The following is an 18,286-nucleotide window of genomic DNA, read 5'->3' as shown; positions in this document are numbered from 1 at the left end:
AAAAGCTGCTGTTGCTCTAATAACACCTAAGCAGGTTGTAACCCAGGAGATATTATAATTGTTTCTGTTTCACCGTGTGGCTTGCTTAATTATCTTAGGCATCAAACACCACCAAGCTGCATTGGTCTATAACCTAGAAGAGTATAACTGTCCTTAATGGGCACCCAAAGCCTGATGTATGTAAATTCTAACACCCTAATCTACAACCCTTTTCACTTTGTTGGAAAATGTCAAACTGCTCAAATGCTGCAGTAAAAGTGTAAAGCCCACGGGATCTAATTACAGCCAGTCAGTGCACAGATAAGAGATTTATAGGTGAAAAGGCCGTGCACATGTGCACGCTGAGGCTGCCCGCAGACACTGTTTACATGACCTTGTTTGAAAGATGAGAATTGCTGTAGACTTACGCCACAGACCACTCAAGCAGATCCTTGGGCTGAGTCCGGATGGCAGCCTTGGTGAAGTTTTTGAGGATGTTGGGCAGCTCAGGAGGGATCCTGATCTGCTCAGGACAGTACGTTGTCTCAGAAAGTGGCATGACTGCAACACAAAACTCTGCACTGTATCACTGTGAGATATAGACAACGTTAAGTGTGTGGAAAGACGTAAACACGCCAACTTGTCTCCTAGCTCTTCTTTGGTGTGTTATGGCAGGTTGTGTTCGTAAACTTTTAATTGCCTCATCTTCCCTTTCCTATTTTTGTTCCCGTCTCCTTTGTTGTGATGTCGTCCTTTTATCCTTTCAACTTGCTAGTTTCAGCTTGACGGTCGAACTAAGTAGAGATTTCTATATGCTTCCTCCTTTTTCACACAGTGGTTGATTGGTTCTCTCTTTTTTTCTCCATTTAAGTTGAAAAATAATCCATTCAATTTGACAAATGGTGAAAAATAGTCATTTAACCATCAACAATGTAGAATCTATACTTTCAAACGTCTTTGAACAGGAATATCAAAATAGAAGAGACCATACAGTAAATGACCTCAAAAGTGACCTAATGTTTACTTTTTAATCTATTCTTGTTGTTCTGACATCTAAATTGGGGGAATTTAGCCACATTTATATTAATAAAATGTAGGATTCATGTTAAAGTAATAAGAGTGAAAGTAATTTAAAAACAAACAAACATTGTTATTCATATATTTTATATCTAGGTATGTTATAGCAATCTCCTTTTTATTGTTGATACTGAGAAACCAGACACAGTAGCCTTTTATTCACGTCACTGTTGTACTGTAAGTATCATAAGTAGGTAAATAACATTGAAGCTGGATTAGAAATAATACCAGTGTGTATTACCTTGAAGGCGTAGGTATCCGCAAAACAGGTAATTACTCTAATTAGGAGTTTTAAAATGAAAAATGATTACGATAAATAAACATCAGACCTTACTGAAAGGTCCGTTATTTCGGCAATTGTTATTGTTATCAAAAAACAATGAATAATTCTGTATGAGTCGCTATGCTGCTGACCCCAGTCTAGGTTGACAAACATTGAATACGACTTGAATAACCGTTAAAACACACACATAAACGTTAAATAATAAAAAGTCTGGACGTTACCTGCGAATGTGCACAAAAGCCGTAAGATGTAAACAGAAAAAAAAATATGACTAGCGAAAACCGACTAATTGTATTTCTAACATTGTCAATGTATCGACAAGACCTATCGTCGCATAGCAACGTCGCTTTTCCTCGTTTTATTCAACGTGAAGCACAGTCATTTGTAGTTTTTTGCCGCCCCCTACAGGTGGGAAAGCGTCTTTATCCACAAAAGTCACAGATGAAGTAAGAAATTAACTTTTTTTTACAAGGACTGTTTCTGGCATATGGAAAAGTCGACGGGAATTTCTTAGCCGAATTTATCTCGACAGTTTTATTTTTAAATATCTAACTTTGTTTCAACTGTATTTGACCTTTTTTTATTTTCATTTTTTAGGGTTGTTCAAATTAATGTTAGAAACACTTGCCTTAGGTGATGCATTTAGTCCTGTATATATTTGCATAGTATTCGTATAGCATTATACATTACTAATGTATTGTATTACTATGTCTGTCCTTACGAAAAATCTTTAAGACATTGCTAATTATACACTACAATAGTCGTAACGTCATGTTCAATTGATGATACACACGGACAGCAATCAAGTAGAAGATTTTATTATTAAACAGCATCTTGAAAATAACGTTTACACAGATGTGATTAGAAAACAAAACAACTATCAGGGTTTGATATCTGGACAGACAAGGACAATTTAATAAAACAAAATGACCCCAACCACAAAAGTAGAGAATCTATCACAGACCAAAGAGACACATGCACATTCACACAATCACTGGCAAGTGCAAATATGCTGCAGCACATGAAGAATATGCTCTTTTAGATTCAGATAGCATGACATCAAAAGGGGATAAGGAATGTCACCATTTGTCCAAAATCGATTTTCCAGGAATAGTACATGAAGGTTCCACATAAACATCTCGTGTTTGTATCATTAAAGGTCTACTTTTACACATCTGGTAAAATGCCTACTACAGCAGTCATGTTAGATTGAATTTTTTCAGGCTTTATCTGTGATGCAGGTGGAAGTACTTTAGTACTTCACTCATAGTGCAGGATACTAGTTGTGGTGCTGTTTTTGTCCACTCAAGATGACACAATGATGGGTGGTCCTTTAAAATGAAAGCAAAACAGCATCGACCCCTGGCATAGAAAGTGGATCTAAGGTCAAGTGCCTTTTGGTCCACTGGTAATTACTCTAGGAGTTTGATGCACTGAGTTGAGTTTTTTATGATAGTACGTACATTCAGATTTTGGAAAAAAAGTGACAGCCCTCAGGAGAGCCATGTACTACATACAACACGGTTTCTTGTCTGGATGTGTTATACAGAGCGAAGACAAAAATGGTTTCTAGAAAGTAAATAATACAATAATGAATAAGGACAGAGAACAGAAAAACAACACAGGTCATGTGGGACTAATGTGTGACCTCCTCCCTCATGTACTTCTTCTATAAAAATAAGACTGTGCTTCCCAAAAACCCACCCTGGACAAACTCTTGTGCCTATAAAACTATGTATAATCGGATAGAAGCACTGAAACATCTGGACTGGAGGCTCCTCATCCTCACTTGTATGAACTCATCTCTACCTTTCCCTGGACTCAGTGTTGGCCAAGTTGCCTTTTAAATGATTGCTGTATTGTATAAAATTTGTGTTGATAGACCAGAACAGGAACAAGCCTGTCTTTGGCTGGCAAACCAAAAAGTCTTGTAATCTTGTATGAGCATAAAACCAGCAACTTGTGCTTCAAAATGATACATTCTGTTTTGCAACTCATCAATGTTTAACAGTGAACCATACAAACAATGTAAGAGGGTGATGATGCCAAATAGTCAATGTGGTTTATTTTTTTGTTTTTTCATCCTGTGTTTTGTTTGTTCTTGGCTTGCACCTTCAATTTCAAATCTAGCCTTCCCACATTTTTTGGGAGGTCAGCCCTGGCCCAACGAACTTGTCAAAATGCTCAGCTGGTCAGTCACAGGGATTTTCCTTTCTTTTCCAGTTCTATCTCTTTCCTCTTTTGTTACCAGCAGGGGGCTTCTTGAGCTGAAGTGGGCCTCCTGTGCCAAAGCCAGCAGCAGGAGGGTTGGACACACCAAAGGTCAGGCCAGCCGACGGGTTGAGACCAGGACTACTGAAGTTAAATCCTGAACTGCTGGTTGTACCGAAGCCTAGAGAGACAAAAAATAAACAAACAGGTAAGGATGAGAAGAGGTTAATAAAGATGATAAATGATTATCAAAGATTCTATCCAGTGGATAGTTTGGTATACCCAGCCTGAAACGTACTGTCTTCCAGACAAGTTTAGTCTGACCCTCACTGTACTTTCATTATTTCAGATGCTGCCTATTGTTTGGGCCACATGATCAAGGTGTAGACTGGACAAAATGTGTGTACCTGCACTCAGACTGCCCCCTGTGGGCTTATTGGTGGAGAATGCAAAAGAACCCCCAGTGCCCACACCACCAAATCCAGGCCCACCACCAAAACCTGCAGAACAAAGTAACACAGGTAAGCTTGTGCTAACACAGCCGACACTGTAACAAATACATGCAGTCATTCCCCACACACAGATATTGGCAGATGTTAGCAAAAATTAGAAAAAAATGCCATTGGAACTTAAAATGTAGCCACAGGAAGCTGGACGGCCAGAAAAGGTTGAAGAAGCAAAGAACGCAACTTTTTATCCCTTAATCAAGTAAACTAAAAAGTAAGATGTCGCCAAACATTTCGAAGATTTTTCAAAAATGAGAGAATGTCAATTTTTTAAATGATAAATTAGCTTCATTAAGGGCAAAAAGAAATCTGTCCATCAGTGACCTAGAGCAAGAGTTTGATCCATGTCAATGTAGTATGAACGCACTGGACCAATGAAATAAAGAAACGAACTGGCCAAGCACCAACTGCACTGTTCTTTCAAGCCCACACACACCTATTCTAAAAGACCCTGACCTTGCACATTAAACTGTGTAAAGTAAGGGCAAATTAAAAGAGAACGAAAGAGCCAGAGGTTATACCTCCAAGGGTGGAAGAGCCCAGGCTACTGCCCACTGCTGTGGCAAAAGGGTTTCCAAAACCTGATCCCAAGGGTGCCTGCGTCCCTAAGGCATGGAAAGAGAGCACATCTTTTACTGCTCTGATAATGTTAATAAAAAACACTATTACCTTTAACAAAAATTGATTCTGAAAGCTTGTATTTAAATGAAAAATCCTCATTGTGCTCCACATACAATCCAGTCCAACTGTCCCTTGCGCATTCAGCATATCACAGATATAATCCTTTAGAAATAAGTCTGGTACTACATGGATTTAACTCTGCTGTAGTTCAGTTTTAAATTAACAAGGTTGCTAGTTCTTTCACTCTGAAACTTGTCTTTTTCTCAATGTAGTTTTGTCATCCAATTTAGTCTGCATGGTTGCCACAGCTCGAGTCAGAAAGAAACAAGGACAAACGTTTCTTTGTTTAAAAAAAACTGATTTATTTCAATATGCAAGTCCACTTACATAAAACACAAACAAACAGTTTAGAACAGATTTGATTGTTAATCACTAATTGCTACTGCATTCGACAAGTTTCAAACGTTCTGAGAGTGAATGAACTAGCATACGCCCCAGAAAAAGGATCACACGATTATTGAATATAGCTTAAAAAGGCACACCATATTATTTATATATTACCTAAACTGTATCAACGGGCATCGGTTATGCAGGTCGTTACACACGCATATACAAGTAAAAGCAATCAGGATTGATTTTAAAAAAGTTCCTGCCTCTCAGTGTAAAATCAGTTGAAATAAATAAAACTGAGTGAAATGGTTTGCTCTTGACAGTCAATGATACTGTACTGACTCAACTGTCCACCAGTGTCTTCTCTAACATTGTATGCAGTGAATGATCTCTAAGCAAGGAAACGTGATCGAGATGAATGATTATAGACACCAAAAATTATTTTCTGCAACATAAACTGAACCCCCAAACAGTAAAAAAAACAAAATTATTTTCTGCAACATAAACTGAAAAAAGTAAAGTAAAAAAAATAGTATTAGGAGTAGTACCTTCTGAAAGTAGTGAGAAGTGATACACAAGACTGTGGTTTAGGTTTATACAAGTATAATGGACTGAAACAAGTAAGGTTGCTTGTGTAAGAAAAATTGAAAAATGTGAAAGCTTCATTTTCCAAAACCAGAATCTCTTATTCAGAAATACTGTGTTTTTCAAGATCACTTCATCTAATAGACAGACAGGTAAATGAGATTCATTCTGCTGTTTTAAAGTAATTCAGCAACACAGCAGTCAGTGCTAAATGCCTAAAATTAAGAATGGGACTGTTAAACATTAATGCGATGTATTAACCGCTGTGATCAAATTTAGAACCAGTCTGCCAGTGTAATGTGGAGATCTGGAACCACGTTTGTTTTGGTGATGCTTGTTATTATGCTAGAAGTAAGAAATTCAGCCCCAAATTTTCCTCTGACAATCCTCACAAGAGGAGCGTCAATCGGGGTGCTACCCAATCAACACTGCTATAGTCAGCAATTAAGAGATCTAGTAGTAGTAAACGAAACAAAAAACATATATACTTTTTTTTGTAAAACTAAATTCATAAGTTATAGATCACTGCGTCTTAATTTCCACAGTTTATAATGAATGAAAACTGCAAATAACAAAGAGACATGGACGCGTGTCGTGACATTCTGTTGTCAACTTCATTTGGCACCGATGGATTTTACTGGCACAGAAGAACCAGTGTGAGCAGCAACATTTGTTTTACTTCTATTCCAGCCACAGTAGTAGGGCTCGGCCACAGAAAGTTTTCCCCCTTCTCATGTCTGTACAAAGTACCACCACGATAACTAAAATGATTCCTGATATCACATATATGACAGTACTTTCTGATTTTTTTATTGAACTCGTAGATATTAATTAATCCAGCCATGTGACACCGACAGTAGCCCTTGTGTGAAATAGCTTAAATCAAGTAACAGTGTAATGGCCTTGTTCAATCAACCCAGTGACTCAATAGACTCTCTGTGTCACTGTTGAATACTAATACTGTACACAAACCTCCGGCAGCTGATCTTTGTTCATAACTACATCATATACAAACACACTGAGCTCATGTAGCCCAGCAATAGATGTCAAAAAAGTACAATCCTTATTAAAAGTTTCACATCTACTTCCACGGGACTGTGTGTGGATTTTTGTGTGCAGGAATGGAGAAAATGTTAAATGTATCAATTCAGGAAATTTAAAAGTTTCAGCCCTGAGTCTTTTGGCAACTTTCACCTAATGTCCTGCAACAAATCAAGTCAAAATAGGCTTTTGGCTGCACAATCACCCACCACAAAAATAAAGGCCAGTCAGATATGTCTGGTGTTAAGCTTGTCTAGCTGATTGCTTAGTGTTGTATGTGCTTTTGGTATTAGCCCCTCTCCACTACACAATTTTTCACAATAGGTAAATAAATACTGAAGACCTAAAGTAATCCAAGTGCAACCTGTTTCTTTGTAGAATTTGTTAAATCCTCAAGAATGACACACTCTTTGGCAGAGCTTAGAATGTATGTACATGTATGTACTGGATTTTGTTTGATAAATAATGGAAAATGAATGTTTATTCAGAACTTCTATAATGTTGACCATGCTGCTTTTAAAACCACATTCACTTTAAGTATTGCTTTTCAAACGTAATTTCTTTCAAACTCTACTAGATAAAGACACACCAGGAGCATGCTAATATATTATATGCAGTAGCTTATTTTTGTTTCAACACTTCAGTGTCCTGACATGCCAATTAAATGGCCCACCAATCAAAGTCTATAAAAAAGACCAGTATTTCCAACATCACAAAAAAAGTAAATAAATTAGGTACTCAAAAAGTGTTTACTTAAGGTTATTTTATGTACCACTGAATATATTTGTGGCCATAACACTAATGTGGTGGGTGGAGGATAAATACCTGAAGTATATATACAAATCTGTGTTTCAATGTTAACTTGCTAACAGAGGTTTAACTTCGTTTAGTTAGTAAGAATAAATACCTGCACTATATTAATATTGGATATTAATACTGAGTAAAATCTGCTTTACTTTACTAAGCAGTAAAATGTTAAACTAAAGAAGCTGCATGTTCAAAATAATATTTTGAACATAGTAATTGTCATTCATTTTTAGTTTTTATTTACAGAAAGAAAATGTCAAGTGCTCTTGATTCAGATCAACCTGTTACTAATGAGAGCACAGAGTGAAGACAATGTCCACTGTTGATAAGTGCATGTGTGTGTTAATGTTTGATCTGGATTAGTGCTAACACAGCAACAATATTATTCATTATTCATCATTCTGTTCACACTCTGTTCACCCATCTTTACAATTTCATTCAGCTTTAGTGAGGCACACAACCTAAACCTAACCTTTCACAGAGCAGATGTAAGGCAGCACAGAGGCCACATGTTTCCATGGTCTCTGTCCATGTCCCGGTTTCAACATTTCTTTTCTTCAAATGAGAAACCATGGACAGATAAAATTGCTTTGCAGCGGCTAACCTCATTTCTATTCTTTTGGAGAATGTTTATGGTGTACTTTACAAAACTTCAACATTTCCCCCTCTGCTTTTAACTCTTTCAGATGTTCTAACAAAGTGAGGTGAAGAAGAACTTTCTAGAACTTGTAGGCTGTCAGACCTGGATTTGGCTGCTGTTGCTGGGTCAACGTGGCTGCCATGGCAACTGCTGCAGCGTTGGGCACACTGGAGAAAGGGGCAGGCCCTGTTGTGACTCGTGGCGTGCTCTGCCACTTCCTGTTGGACGCTCGTTTGGACTCAAAGATGTCAGTGGAGTCTTCGAGGAAGGCCCGACGATAAGAGAGGTACTGGTGCTTTAAAATCTGAAACACACCACAAAGAAAGGAGACATGTGGTTTCAGTTGTTGTCAACAAATTGTTTAGTCTTTATGAAAAAAAGACAACAGGAATATTTTACAACATTTTTGACAAAATCCACAGGTAAAGAACTGACCTTGACGTTTTCATGAACAGACTGGAGTTGTGCAGCCTGAGCAACAAATGTCTGGTACAACTTCTGCATGGCCATGGTTAAGTCTGACAAGAAAACATTTAAAAAGTTAGTCAAAGAAATTGACAAAAAAAAACGATGTACGATTTTAGTATATTTTGGAGTTAACTTTGAAAAAGTACAGCATTAAGCTTAAAAGCTGTATATTATCAAAAACACAGATCCAATCTATATTACCCTGAGGTGTAATGTGGGAACCGGTGCTCTGTGTCGTCAGGTGATTTTCCAGCTCTTCTATTTGCTGGCGGTACTGCTGCAGCTGCACCTCAAACTGCTCCACTAGACTGCGAAAGTAGCTGAACACAAAAATGACACATTTTAAATTCTTGTCCCAAAAACCTATTATACACGAGCAAAGGTCCTTTTTATTATAAAGCAAGATAAAATTAAACAGATCGTGCTGCTGTACAATCCCAATAGATTTGCTTCGGTTTGATTTTCTGGAGAGCCTACTTACTCAGATGGAGCAGTGTTTTCATGTTGAAGTCCAGGGGGAGTCTTTTGTGTTCGCAGTGCTATGTCAGCATTTTTCAGCTCCTTGGAAGAGAAGGAAACAAGATAGAGTTTCTGTAAAGAAATAACTGTGGACTGTTTATGCTCCAATTTCAAGCTGACCATAATCACCTTGGGGTATAAAGTTTTTATCTTATGAACAGGAACAGGATACAACAGGTTATTTGAAGGAAGTCGCTTTTACTTCTGTGCATATGAGTAATGCCTCCTGCTTTTACCTGTGCAGTTTCCAGTTTGAGTTTGTCGATACCCAGAGCTTGGCGCTGCAGCCCACTGGCACTGACAGAAAGGAGCTGTTTCAGATTCTTGATGTCCTCCTGGACTTTACAAATAGCCTTAGACGACATCCTGCTGATGTCTTCTTGAACCTGTTTCTGCTCTTTTACAAATTTTCTAGAGAGCGATGATTGAAAATGCCATTAGTAGAAAACAACCAACAGTACACACAGAGATATATTTAAATAAAGTTAGACTTAACATTGTATAAAAGCAGCATATCTCATGGCTAGTTATAACCAAAAAACAGCTAAAACAAAACAATGGGAAATGTAATGTAACTAATATTAAGAGTTCTAGCATGCTCTGCAAAACTTCTGAACTTAAATCAGTGTGTAATAATGTAATTAACTTAATATAATAACATAATAATCATGTTCAATATCACTTACTGAAAATTCTCTACATCTTGACAAATGATGGGAGGCAGGTTTTCATCTTTCAAAGCTTTACTGTCCCTGAGGAGGAGAAAGAATGTGCAACCGTTACATCATTTCCCTGTGTTCTACACTTAAAACAGTTGTTATTCCCAGAAGTAAGAGTGTGCTCAAACACAACACCCTTCTCTTTTTCAGTTTCACACCTCCCCTGAATTGCTCTAGCACCACCTAGAGGAGGTAGGAGTCACATTTACGCTGACAGGAGGTTAACAGTAAAACGGTTAAACCCTGGACATTGGACATTTAAGTCCATTTTCTATGTTGACCCAAAAGACATACTGTGCATTCGCCCCAGATGATGAGTCACTCTTATTTTCTGAAGAAGTGCTGAAGTCCACTCCACCAAGGCCAACACTAGGGGCCAGAGCAGCTGAAACTGTCGTGGATGGAGCCAATAGGGAACCAAATGTTAACCCTGCACCTCCTCCGAGTGTGGTCTGACCGAGCCCTAAAACACCAAGGAAATATATGGGTTTTAACAGTACAACTTACAGTACAAGCAAGTTTTATAACTACATTTGAAACAGACAAAACCAAAGAAAGCTTAAAATATAATCAGTTTCATCCTTTTAAATGGAGCACAGTCTCAGTTTCAACCACCGTCACTTTTTAAAATAGGAGAAACCACATAGGCTGTTCTGTTTAGTACCTGTAGAAGCAGTGTTGGAGAAAAGACCCCCACCCAGTGAAGGGACAGTTGATGCTGCTGTTGTGGTTGTTGTTGCACCAAGACCAAGAGTGAAGGATGTGGCAGCAGGCTGCTGTGGGGCGGTAGATGTAAGGATGGAGCCAAATGATAAACCTGCACCAGCGGGCGCTGATGAGGTGGTTGCGGTCGCAGTGAGGGAAAATGGTGTTGCAGATGCAGTAGGCTTGTTGAACGGCAAGCTAAAGCCTGTAGCAGCTTGTGTTGTGGCTGTGGCACCTAGAAGAAGGGTTGGATACATATGAAATTAGACTTTTTTTGATTTAGGTCCATCTCTTCAAAAACAATAATTTTCTAAAATCAGCTATCATTTGTAGTGTGATAGGAGAAATCCTACATTGCCAAGAAGCTCCACACAATGTATGATTTACCATGGGAATTTTGTTTTTGTAAAAAGCACAGTTGTAAATACAATGGCTTTAAAATAATGTTTAATATGTGGTTATTTTCAAAAAATAGTTTTTCACTCCATTATTTTTCTATTCACGAAACATTAGGTTTCTGTTAATTTTCTTGTTGACAGTTGATAAACACGTTTTTGTTTGTTCTTGTGTTGAACATGAGAACATACATGCATCAACATACATGCATCTCTGCTGTTTTATCATTTGATTTTAAAAACAATCTATAAGCCTACAAGTATACAATCAAACAGTTATTACTTGAGGCAGGTGTGTTAAAAGAGAACCCTAATGTAGGTTTCTGGCCAAAGAGACTTCCTCCCAGGCCAAGAGGCTGTGTCGTGCTGGTGGTGGAGGCTGGGGTCGCAGCTGCAGTTCCTAGTGCACTTCCAAAAGAGAAGCCACCAGTGCTGGCTGCAGGGGCACTATCAAAAAAAGAAAACAGTAGGTTTAGTTGGAATGATGAGGGGAAACAAAAGGATTAACCATTATATTCTTAAGCTAGTATTACTAATAATTTTGTGAGTGACGAAACCTTAATATAACTGAATAAAATAAATCTATGTAATGTTTTATTATAATTAGATTTATAATATGACTATCACATTGCAAATATTACACTTATCATTCTATGCAGGAAATAAATTAACCTTCCGTTATTGCAACTAATCCCTGAATCAGAATGCTATACAGTAAAACCAAAGCACACTATAACTGATGACAGACATGAGTATAAAGTGGACAGGGATATAGTTTAAGTCAGTTGAGTAATGATAACGGACACCACACGGCCGCCACGCTTCAGCTTCACGGTTATAACGTTAGCAAAGTAACTGGCGTATAAATATGTCATTACCTTGTTGTTGCTCCAAAAGTGAAGCCACCGCCCATGTTTGTGGCTCCAAGAGTCCCCGAACTAAAATTGAAGCCCGACATTTTATTTCAAAAGGCGCACATTTATCCCCAACACGTTATTTGGACTTAGCCGTTTTCAGCACGAGCTTTACATCACAGCTAGCAGGCTAGTTAGCCTTAAATAAAACTAAAACCTTTAGTTTTGTCTTGACGAAGATCAAACTAAAAAAATGTCGGTCCAAGTTGTCAGTTGTATTTAAATGTAAGTATTCCTTTTTAGAATTTAAAGCGGCTAATTGTTAAATATAGGACTTATCGCCTGGTGCTGTTTTTCTTTTGCCCGCCTGACATTTTCCGTAGACTATTGCATTTTGGGTAAGAGGTAATTCAAACTACGTTTCCCATCGGGCTTATCTCTGCCGCGTGATGTCGGATGAACTTTGCTGTTTCCGGTCGCCTCGAACGACACATCAGCTGAAGGGAAAAACACAAATACATTCCGTTATGTTCTTCAAATTAAAAGACATGGGTTGTTTTACTATGGTTGTCGCGATTGGCCGTGTGTTTTTATGTGAGTGTCTGATTTCTATTTTTTCATCGCCTATCTTACTTAATATATATATTTATATATTATTAATAATGTGTAATTAATAATTAATAATATTAATATATTGTTTGAGGGACATTAACCACAATGTTGCATTGCATTCCTACCAACTTCTCAAAACTGCAGTTTGAAAAGATCAAGGATGAATTTCAAACAGAAGATGAGGAAAAAAGTATTAAAAAATAAATAATCAGAACTAGCTAACGTTTGTAAAACTTGCAAAATAGTTACAGTGTTAAGTTACGAATTCGCGATAAGATGTAAAACCAGAAAATGCTTTTTTAAATATGATACAGCATCAACAATGTTTAGGGTGTGACCATATTTTAGCTCGTACTTTTATTTTTGAAAACTCACACTTGCCGGGATTGTGGGTTGAAAATATTGGCAGCATTACGCGGATGGGAGAGCAGAGAAATAATTGACAATATAATACATATTCGTATGCCTCCGACAAAGTATAGCTGGTTTTGTATCGCATTGTCCTCCGTAACACTATCAATGATAACGTTTTGTGTAGTAAGTGTCGTTTAAAGATTTGCAGTCGCTGACAGCTGTTCTAACTGCAGAGGAGAAATGGAGCACATCCGGACGCCGAAGGTAGCTAACATTTTTAGCTAAATTCGAATAGATGTGATAACGACAGCAGTCCGGCCTTGCCTTTGTGGGTTTGTTTACGCTGTGTTGTCGTTTAATTATAATTTTCTACATAACATTGTGTATACGAAACGTTTGAGAAGCAAAGTCATTGAATGGCTGTAGCAGGTGTCGCCAGCAGAACGTTGACGTGACAAGCATCAATGAGCTGTTTGTTTTTGACTGAACAGCAAACAGATAGATCCTTATTGTAGTGTAACCTGGTTATGACAAAGTCAACATTACTCGAGAAGGGCATCCTAAAAGTAGCATCCGTCAAAAGCATTTTGACGGATTGATTTAAACAGAAATACAGATCTTTACAGTACTGTCTTTACAGTGCACCACCAGGGTGTTTACACCAGCGGCGTGTTTACCAATATTTTGAGGACGGTGCTCGAAGATTTAAAAATTATCTCAAATTTAGACCTTTTACCTGATGTCAATAGGGCTGGGTCGACGTCCATCCTGAACCTCCTTTAGAATTTGTATTCAATTTCTACATAAATAAATCGAATATTGATGAAAAAATATGGTGTTTCACGGGGTTTCACCCATGCGTGATAGTGTTTTCTTAAATACTTAAAAAGCAATAAAGTTGTATGTCAGGAATGGGTTTCTCCATGTGCCCAGCCGTTTTAGATACTCATACATCGATAACATCGACATACGTTGTGTATTTTGATAGTAACTAAGGGGTACCATATGTTTAACATCCATGACAGAAAAATTTAAAAAGCATAACTAGCCATAAGCTACAACTGTGACCATTTTAGTTCTGCCAAACACACACAGAGCTAAAATTAAATTATATTTTGTTTTATACAGTCAATGCAGCACAACAGCTGATTTGTCAGATTGTTGCTGTCATGACCAAAGACCAAAGTCATTTAAACACATATTTTTATTTGGGTTAGCAATTTACCACAATTAGGAAAATTGTGTTGCTGTCCAGATAATTGGACTTAACTGCAGGCATTGTGGTTTAAGTGCTTTTGCATTTTCAGCCACTACGACATGAGCCCTAATGCCTATGCAGTTTACAAAAAAAGTCTTTTGTGCCTACTTCTGGGGATTTGCGTAAAAAAGTTGAATTTCCTTTCCTGCAAACACGATCCCTTAGTGACTGCATGATGCTACCTAGATGCTTTTTTTTTTTTTTTTTTGGTTCAAAAAGTGTATGCTTAAATTTAAGTAACTTACTATTTTAAAACAGTCATTTCTGGTCACTGACCCAGCGTGGGGTGACTTTTTTTGTTGTTTTGTTGTTTGTTTTTCTTGATTACTCTAAAGCACTTATCAGCTTCCTGTATGTCACAAGAAATGGGCCAATGACAACGCTTTATCTCTGTGGTTGCTGAGGTACAGAGATGGTCTCAAATATTTCATCATATCTGAGACAAGCAGGAAAACAGAAACAAAGAGAAGGATGTCTGAGTCAACACGAGAACCTCCGCTCTGATGAATCATGGATTTGGGCAGTGACAGCAGCCTCACTGTGCAAAAGCAGTTGTTCTTTTTGTCCACATAGTGACCCCCAATTACTGAGAAACAGACAGCACTTTTCAGAAAGAAAAACATTTAAGAGCTAAACCAAAGAAAAACACAATTGTTGACCGAGCAGAAGTGTGGTTTTTTAAAAGCTGCGTTTTGACTGCTTGAATTGTATTCATAAACATGCATTTGTATAGTCTGGTCTGATAGTATAATCTAATGTCCACAATAATTTACAGTTTAACCTGCTTTAATAAAATTTGAATGTCAGTATATGTAGAGCATCACAAACCTTCCTGTGTGACATGTGACCTGAGTAAATGTTCTACCTCACTTAGTGTTGTAGATGAGTAAGATATTTCCATCCCTGGGTGTTTTCTTCTCTTTAATTAAACTCCTAAGCCTGTAACAATACAGCATAGGGTAACAAATAAACACACTTAGAGGTTTTGCTCAATAATACACGCCACCCACTCATGTTTTTGCGGTATCTTTCTTATCACTGTTTGACGTGACTCTGACGGTGTTACTAATTTGTAAATATCTTGTTTGTAGGTGGAGCAGGTGCGGCTGGTGGATCGCTTCAGCAACAAAACAACAAATGGCACATTGTACCTCACAGCTACACATCTAATCTTTGTGGAAAGCAGCTCCAACAACTCCACCTCAGCTGCACAGGAGATCTGGGTAAGGGGATATGATGGTGACTGTTGTGACTCAGAGTTCTTCAAAATATAGATACATCAGCTCCTGGTGGGTCCAGTGAAGATTAATGACTGTCAGTGTGAACACAATCACCTTCACAAATCACCATTGAAAGTTTAGACACACACCAGTAGACAAACTTAGATAAAGCAACAAAAACACTACTGTGAACCTAAAACGTTACTTTTCTTCATATATCACCATAGTCATGAACATCCCTCTCTCTGTTTTAAAGTCCTGAATACCTTTGTTTAACTTTGCAAATAAAAATGTAAAACAAATGAATGGTGCACTCTCGTGGGATTACTGCGACCTTTATGACAGAGTAGTAAAAATAGTACACAGCCCAGTAGCTGGCCTACACTGTGTTAATGTTTGCTGCGTTATAAAGTGCTGGAAGCAGCAGATTTTTCCTTTCTCTTTTTTGCCTCGTTTCCCTTTGAACATCACTCTACTTTGTCATTGTCCATTGTTTTCTGCTGTTTTTTGTACAGCGTGGGATTTGGATCACCACTGTTTTTGTGATAACGCCTTGGCTCATGTACACAAAATTCTAAGACCTGATAAAAATAATAAATAAAAATAAATAAATAAAAAATACCTGATAAATGGTGAATTAAATGGGAAACTTCAGGACTTTTGAACAACAAATTGGTTTTAGTTAGGTTGCCAAAAGCATAGAAGAATGTTCAGAGATACAGTGCCTCTGTATAACTGCAGGCAATGTGTCTGTTACTGTGAGTTGTTTTAGAGTTGAGTTGTTTTACTTCATAACAGAGTTGTTTTACTTCATAACAAAAACTTTTCTGTCTAAATGTTTTCTTTAAAAAACACGTGTTTGAAGCCTATGTCATAATTTGTCAAAAATTTACAAGAAATATAAGATAATTTGTAGCAGTGAATATCACATCACTGCTTCAGCATCCTTGCAGTCATTAGGATTTCAGTACTGCAGTGAGAGACCCAGATGTCTGTCTGTAAAAGAGAAAGATTTCATCTCATGACCTAATTTTTCAGCTTTTCTATTTTGTCTGATTATCTTATCTTCAGATTTTGCATCATCATATAGCCTCTGTGGAAAAGCTCTCCTTGACCACCACAGGCTGTCCTCTGGTCATCCAGTGTCGGAACTTCCGGGTGGTGAACTTTGTGGTGCAGAGAGAAAGAGACTGTCACGACGTCTACAGCTCGCTCCTGCGTCTTCTACGGCCAGGTTGGCGTCAACGATTTTGTTTGTGCTTATGCTATAAATGTAACAACATGTTTTTTTTCTCATCTCCCTCTCTGTCCAGTTTCTTATGAGGAGCTCTACGCTTTCTCCTACAACCCCAAACAGAATGACCAGCAGAGGGAAGAAGGGTGGCAGCTCATTGACCTGGGGGCAGAGTTTGAGAGGATGGGTGTCCCCTGTGACCAGTGGCAGCTCACTGATGTCAACAGAGACTATAAAGTAGGCCATTATCTGTAATCATCAACTGTAAGAGGAAGGATGGAGATTAATGTTTACAGATAAATGTAGTGTCATGAGTGATAAATGACAGCATTAGGGACATTTTGTTTTTCTATGGTTTTATGTTGTTTAGATGATTTTGTGTTTTGTATTGCAGGTGTGTGAGACATATCCACGGGACCTGTATGTTCCCATTACAGCCAGTAAACCTATCATTGTGGGAAGTTCTAAGTTCAGAAGCAAAGGACGCTTCCCTGTACTGACTTACTTTTATCAGGAGAAAAAGGTTTGTAAATGACCGGTTGTGTGTTGTAGCAGTTTACAGAGAGAATATGTGTAGGACTGAGAAGTGTTTCCTTTCATCTCCATCATGTCTTTTTGGCTTATGCAAGGATTGGCCACAGGGAGGCAGTAGGTTAAGATAATGTTCATCCATGTGTTACGTTAAGCCTACTGTGACTCCACATTTAAATTGAGGATTTGTCTTTTATTTAACAGAAGTACAGCAAGAAATCTTCTCATTAGACTTAGTTTTCTACTTCACTAAACTCTTCTTATCTCTTTAGGCGGCAGTGTGTCGATGCAGTCAGCCTCTCTCTGGTTTCAGTGCCCGATGCTTGGAAGATGAAAGCATGCTGCAGGCCATCAGCAAAGCCAATCACAACAGCCGTTTTGTTTATGTCATGGATACAAGGCCAAAGGTGTGACACATAATCTCAGAGTAATTAAAAAAAGGAAATAGGAAATATATATATATATATATACAGTATATATATATATATATATTATATTTAATTATATATTTTTTTAAAAAACACACCTGCAGTTGAACGCACTTGCAAACCGAGCAGCGGGTAAAGGCTATGAGAATGAAGACAACTACTCCAACATCCGCTTCCAGTTTGTTGGTATTGAAAACATCCACGTGATGAGAGGCAGCCTGCAGAAACTGTTAGAAGGTTAATGTCATCAACATACAGATAAAGAAAACACCACCAACTTTTCATTTATACATTTCATGCTAAAGCTTAATGTATTCTCCCACAGTGACAGGATCCCGCTCTCTCTCCATGAGTGATTACCTGGTTGGTCTGGAGAGCAGCGGCTGGCTTCGGCATATAAAGGCTATTGTCGATGCAGCTGTGTTTCTCACAAAGGTAATTATCTACATGTTTTTTTTTTGTTTGCCTTAAATTGCAATGTAAATGTATCCAGGGCATCATTCACTTTCACTGTATGTATTGTAATCAGTGTATTAGTATTACCATGTTTACCTTTTTAAATTGGAAATGTCAGTGGCTTACCTTGAGTAGTAGACCATTATTGCTAAGCGTTCCTGAGTTTCCGCTGTCTTTGTTTCCACTGTCAGGCGGTGACCGCGGAAGGAGCAAGTGTCTTGGTTCATTGTTCAGATGGATGGGACCGAACAGCTCAAGTCTGCTCTCTGGGGTCGTTGCTCATGGATCCGTACTATCGTACCATCAAGGGTTTCATGGTATTGAATAAACAAACACAAACACGTGCAGTAAAGGGGCAGAGTGAACTACATTTGTAAAGTAAAGTGAAGTTTT

The 18,286-nt window shown here is 38.0% G+C and overlaps 3 protein-coding genes and 1 long non-coding RNA gene across 6 annotated transcripts in view; 2 read left to right on the top strand and 2 right to left on the bottom strand.

Annotated features, from left to right (window-relative positions):
* ropn1l (rhophilin associated tail protein 1-like) overlaps window positions 1-1,749 on the bottom strand; it is a 4,999-nt gene extending 3,250 nt beyond the window's left edge. The window contains exons 1-2 of the mRNA XM_008307470.3: window positions 1,561-1,749; window positions 408-540 (exon numbers count right to left, since the gene is read on the bottom strand). Of these exons, the coding sequence (XP_008305692.1) occupies window positions 408-538 (131 nt within the window). The 5' untranslated portion in view covers window positions 539-540; window positions 1,561-1,749. The remainder of the gene's footprint in view (window positions 1-407; window positions 541-1,560) is intronic.
* A 392-nt stretch (window positions 1,750-2,141) lies between these two features.
* Window positions 2,142-12,278, bottom strand: nup58 (nucleoporin 58). 3 transcript variants are annotated; one of them, XM_008307467.3, is made up of 13 exons: window positions 11,825-12,278; window positions 11,230-11,393; window positions 10,511-10,786; window positions 10,141-10,309; window positions 9,814-9,879; window positions 9,364-9,538; window positions 9,090-9,169; window positions 8,810-8,928; window positions 8,576-8,658; window positions 8,243-8,444; window positions 4,578-4,661; window positions 3,958-4,050; window positions 2,142-3,731 (listed from the first exon to the last, which is right to left on the bottom strand). In XM_008307467.3, the coding sequence occupies exons 1-13, from the start codon at window positions 11,902-11,904 to the stop codon at window positions 3,565-3,567; spliced, it is 1,758 nt and encodes a 585-aa protein (XP_008305689.1). In that variant the 5' UTR covers window positions 11,905-12,278; the 3' UTR covers window positions 2,142-3,564. The 3 variants fall into 3 exon arrangements, with proteins under 3 accessions (XP_008305689.1, XP_008305690.1, XP_008305691.1); XM_008307468.3 differs by lacking the exon at window positions 4,578-4,661; XM_008307469.3 differs by lacking the exons at window positions 3,958-4,050; window positions 4,578-4,661.
* LOC112486867 (uncharacterized) lies at window positions 3,617-8,322 on the top strand. The gene is made up of 3 exons (XR_003049426.1): window positions 3,617-3,758; window positions 3,900-4,071; window positions 8,187-8,322. It is a non-coding gene; the product is annotated as an uncharacterized LOC112486867 (long non-coding RNA).
* Window positions 12,279-12,785: 507 nt separating the features above from the next.
* mtmr6 (myotubularin related protein 6) overlaps window positions 12,786-18,286 on the top strand; it is a 7,857-nt gene continuing 2,356 nt past the window's right edge. The window contains exons 1-9 of the mRNA XM_008307466.2: window positions 12,786-13,030; window positions 15,116-15,247; window positions 16,316-16,478; window positions 16,558-16,715; window positions 16,873-17,001; window positions 17,282-17,416; window positions 17,542-17,674; window positions 17,763-17,872; window positions 18,085-18,210. Of these exons, the coding sequence (XP_008305688.1) occupies window positions 13,007-13,030; window positions 15,116-15,247; window positions 16,316-16,478; window positions 16,558-16,715; window positions 16,873-17,001; window positions 17,282-17,416; window positions 17,542-17,674; window positions 17,763-17,872; window positions 18,085-18,210 (1,110 nt within the window). The 5' untranslated portion in view covers window positions 12,786-13,006. The remainder of the gene's footprint in view (window positions 13,031-15,115; window positions 15,248-16,315; window positions 16,479-16,557; window positions 16,716-16,872; window positions 17,002-17,281; window positions 17,417-17,541; window positions 17,675-17,762; window positions 17,873-18,084; window positions 18,211-18,286) is intronic.

Source organism: Cynoglossus semilaevis, chromosome 3, assembly GCF_000523025.1.
Source record: "Cynoglossus semilaevis isolate Cse_v1.0 chromosome 3, Cse_v1.0, whole genome shotgun sequence".
Taxonomy (NCBI): domain Eukaryota; kingdom Metazoa; phylum Chordata; class Actinopteri; order Pleuronectiformes; family Cynoglossidae; genus Cynoglossus; species Cynoglossus semilaevis.
Note: the sequence above shows the minus strand (reverse complement) of the source record. Positions and strands in the feature narration are given on the sequence as shown.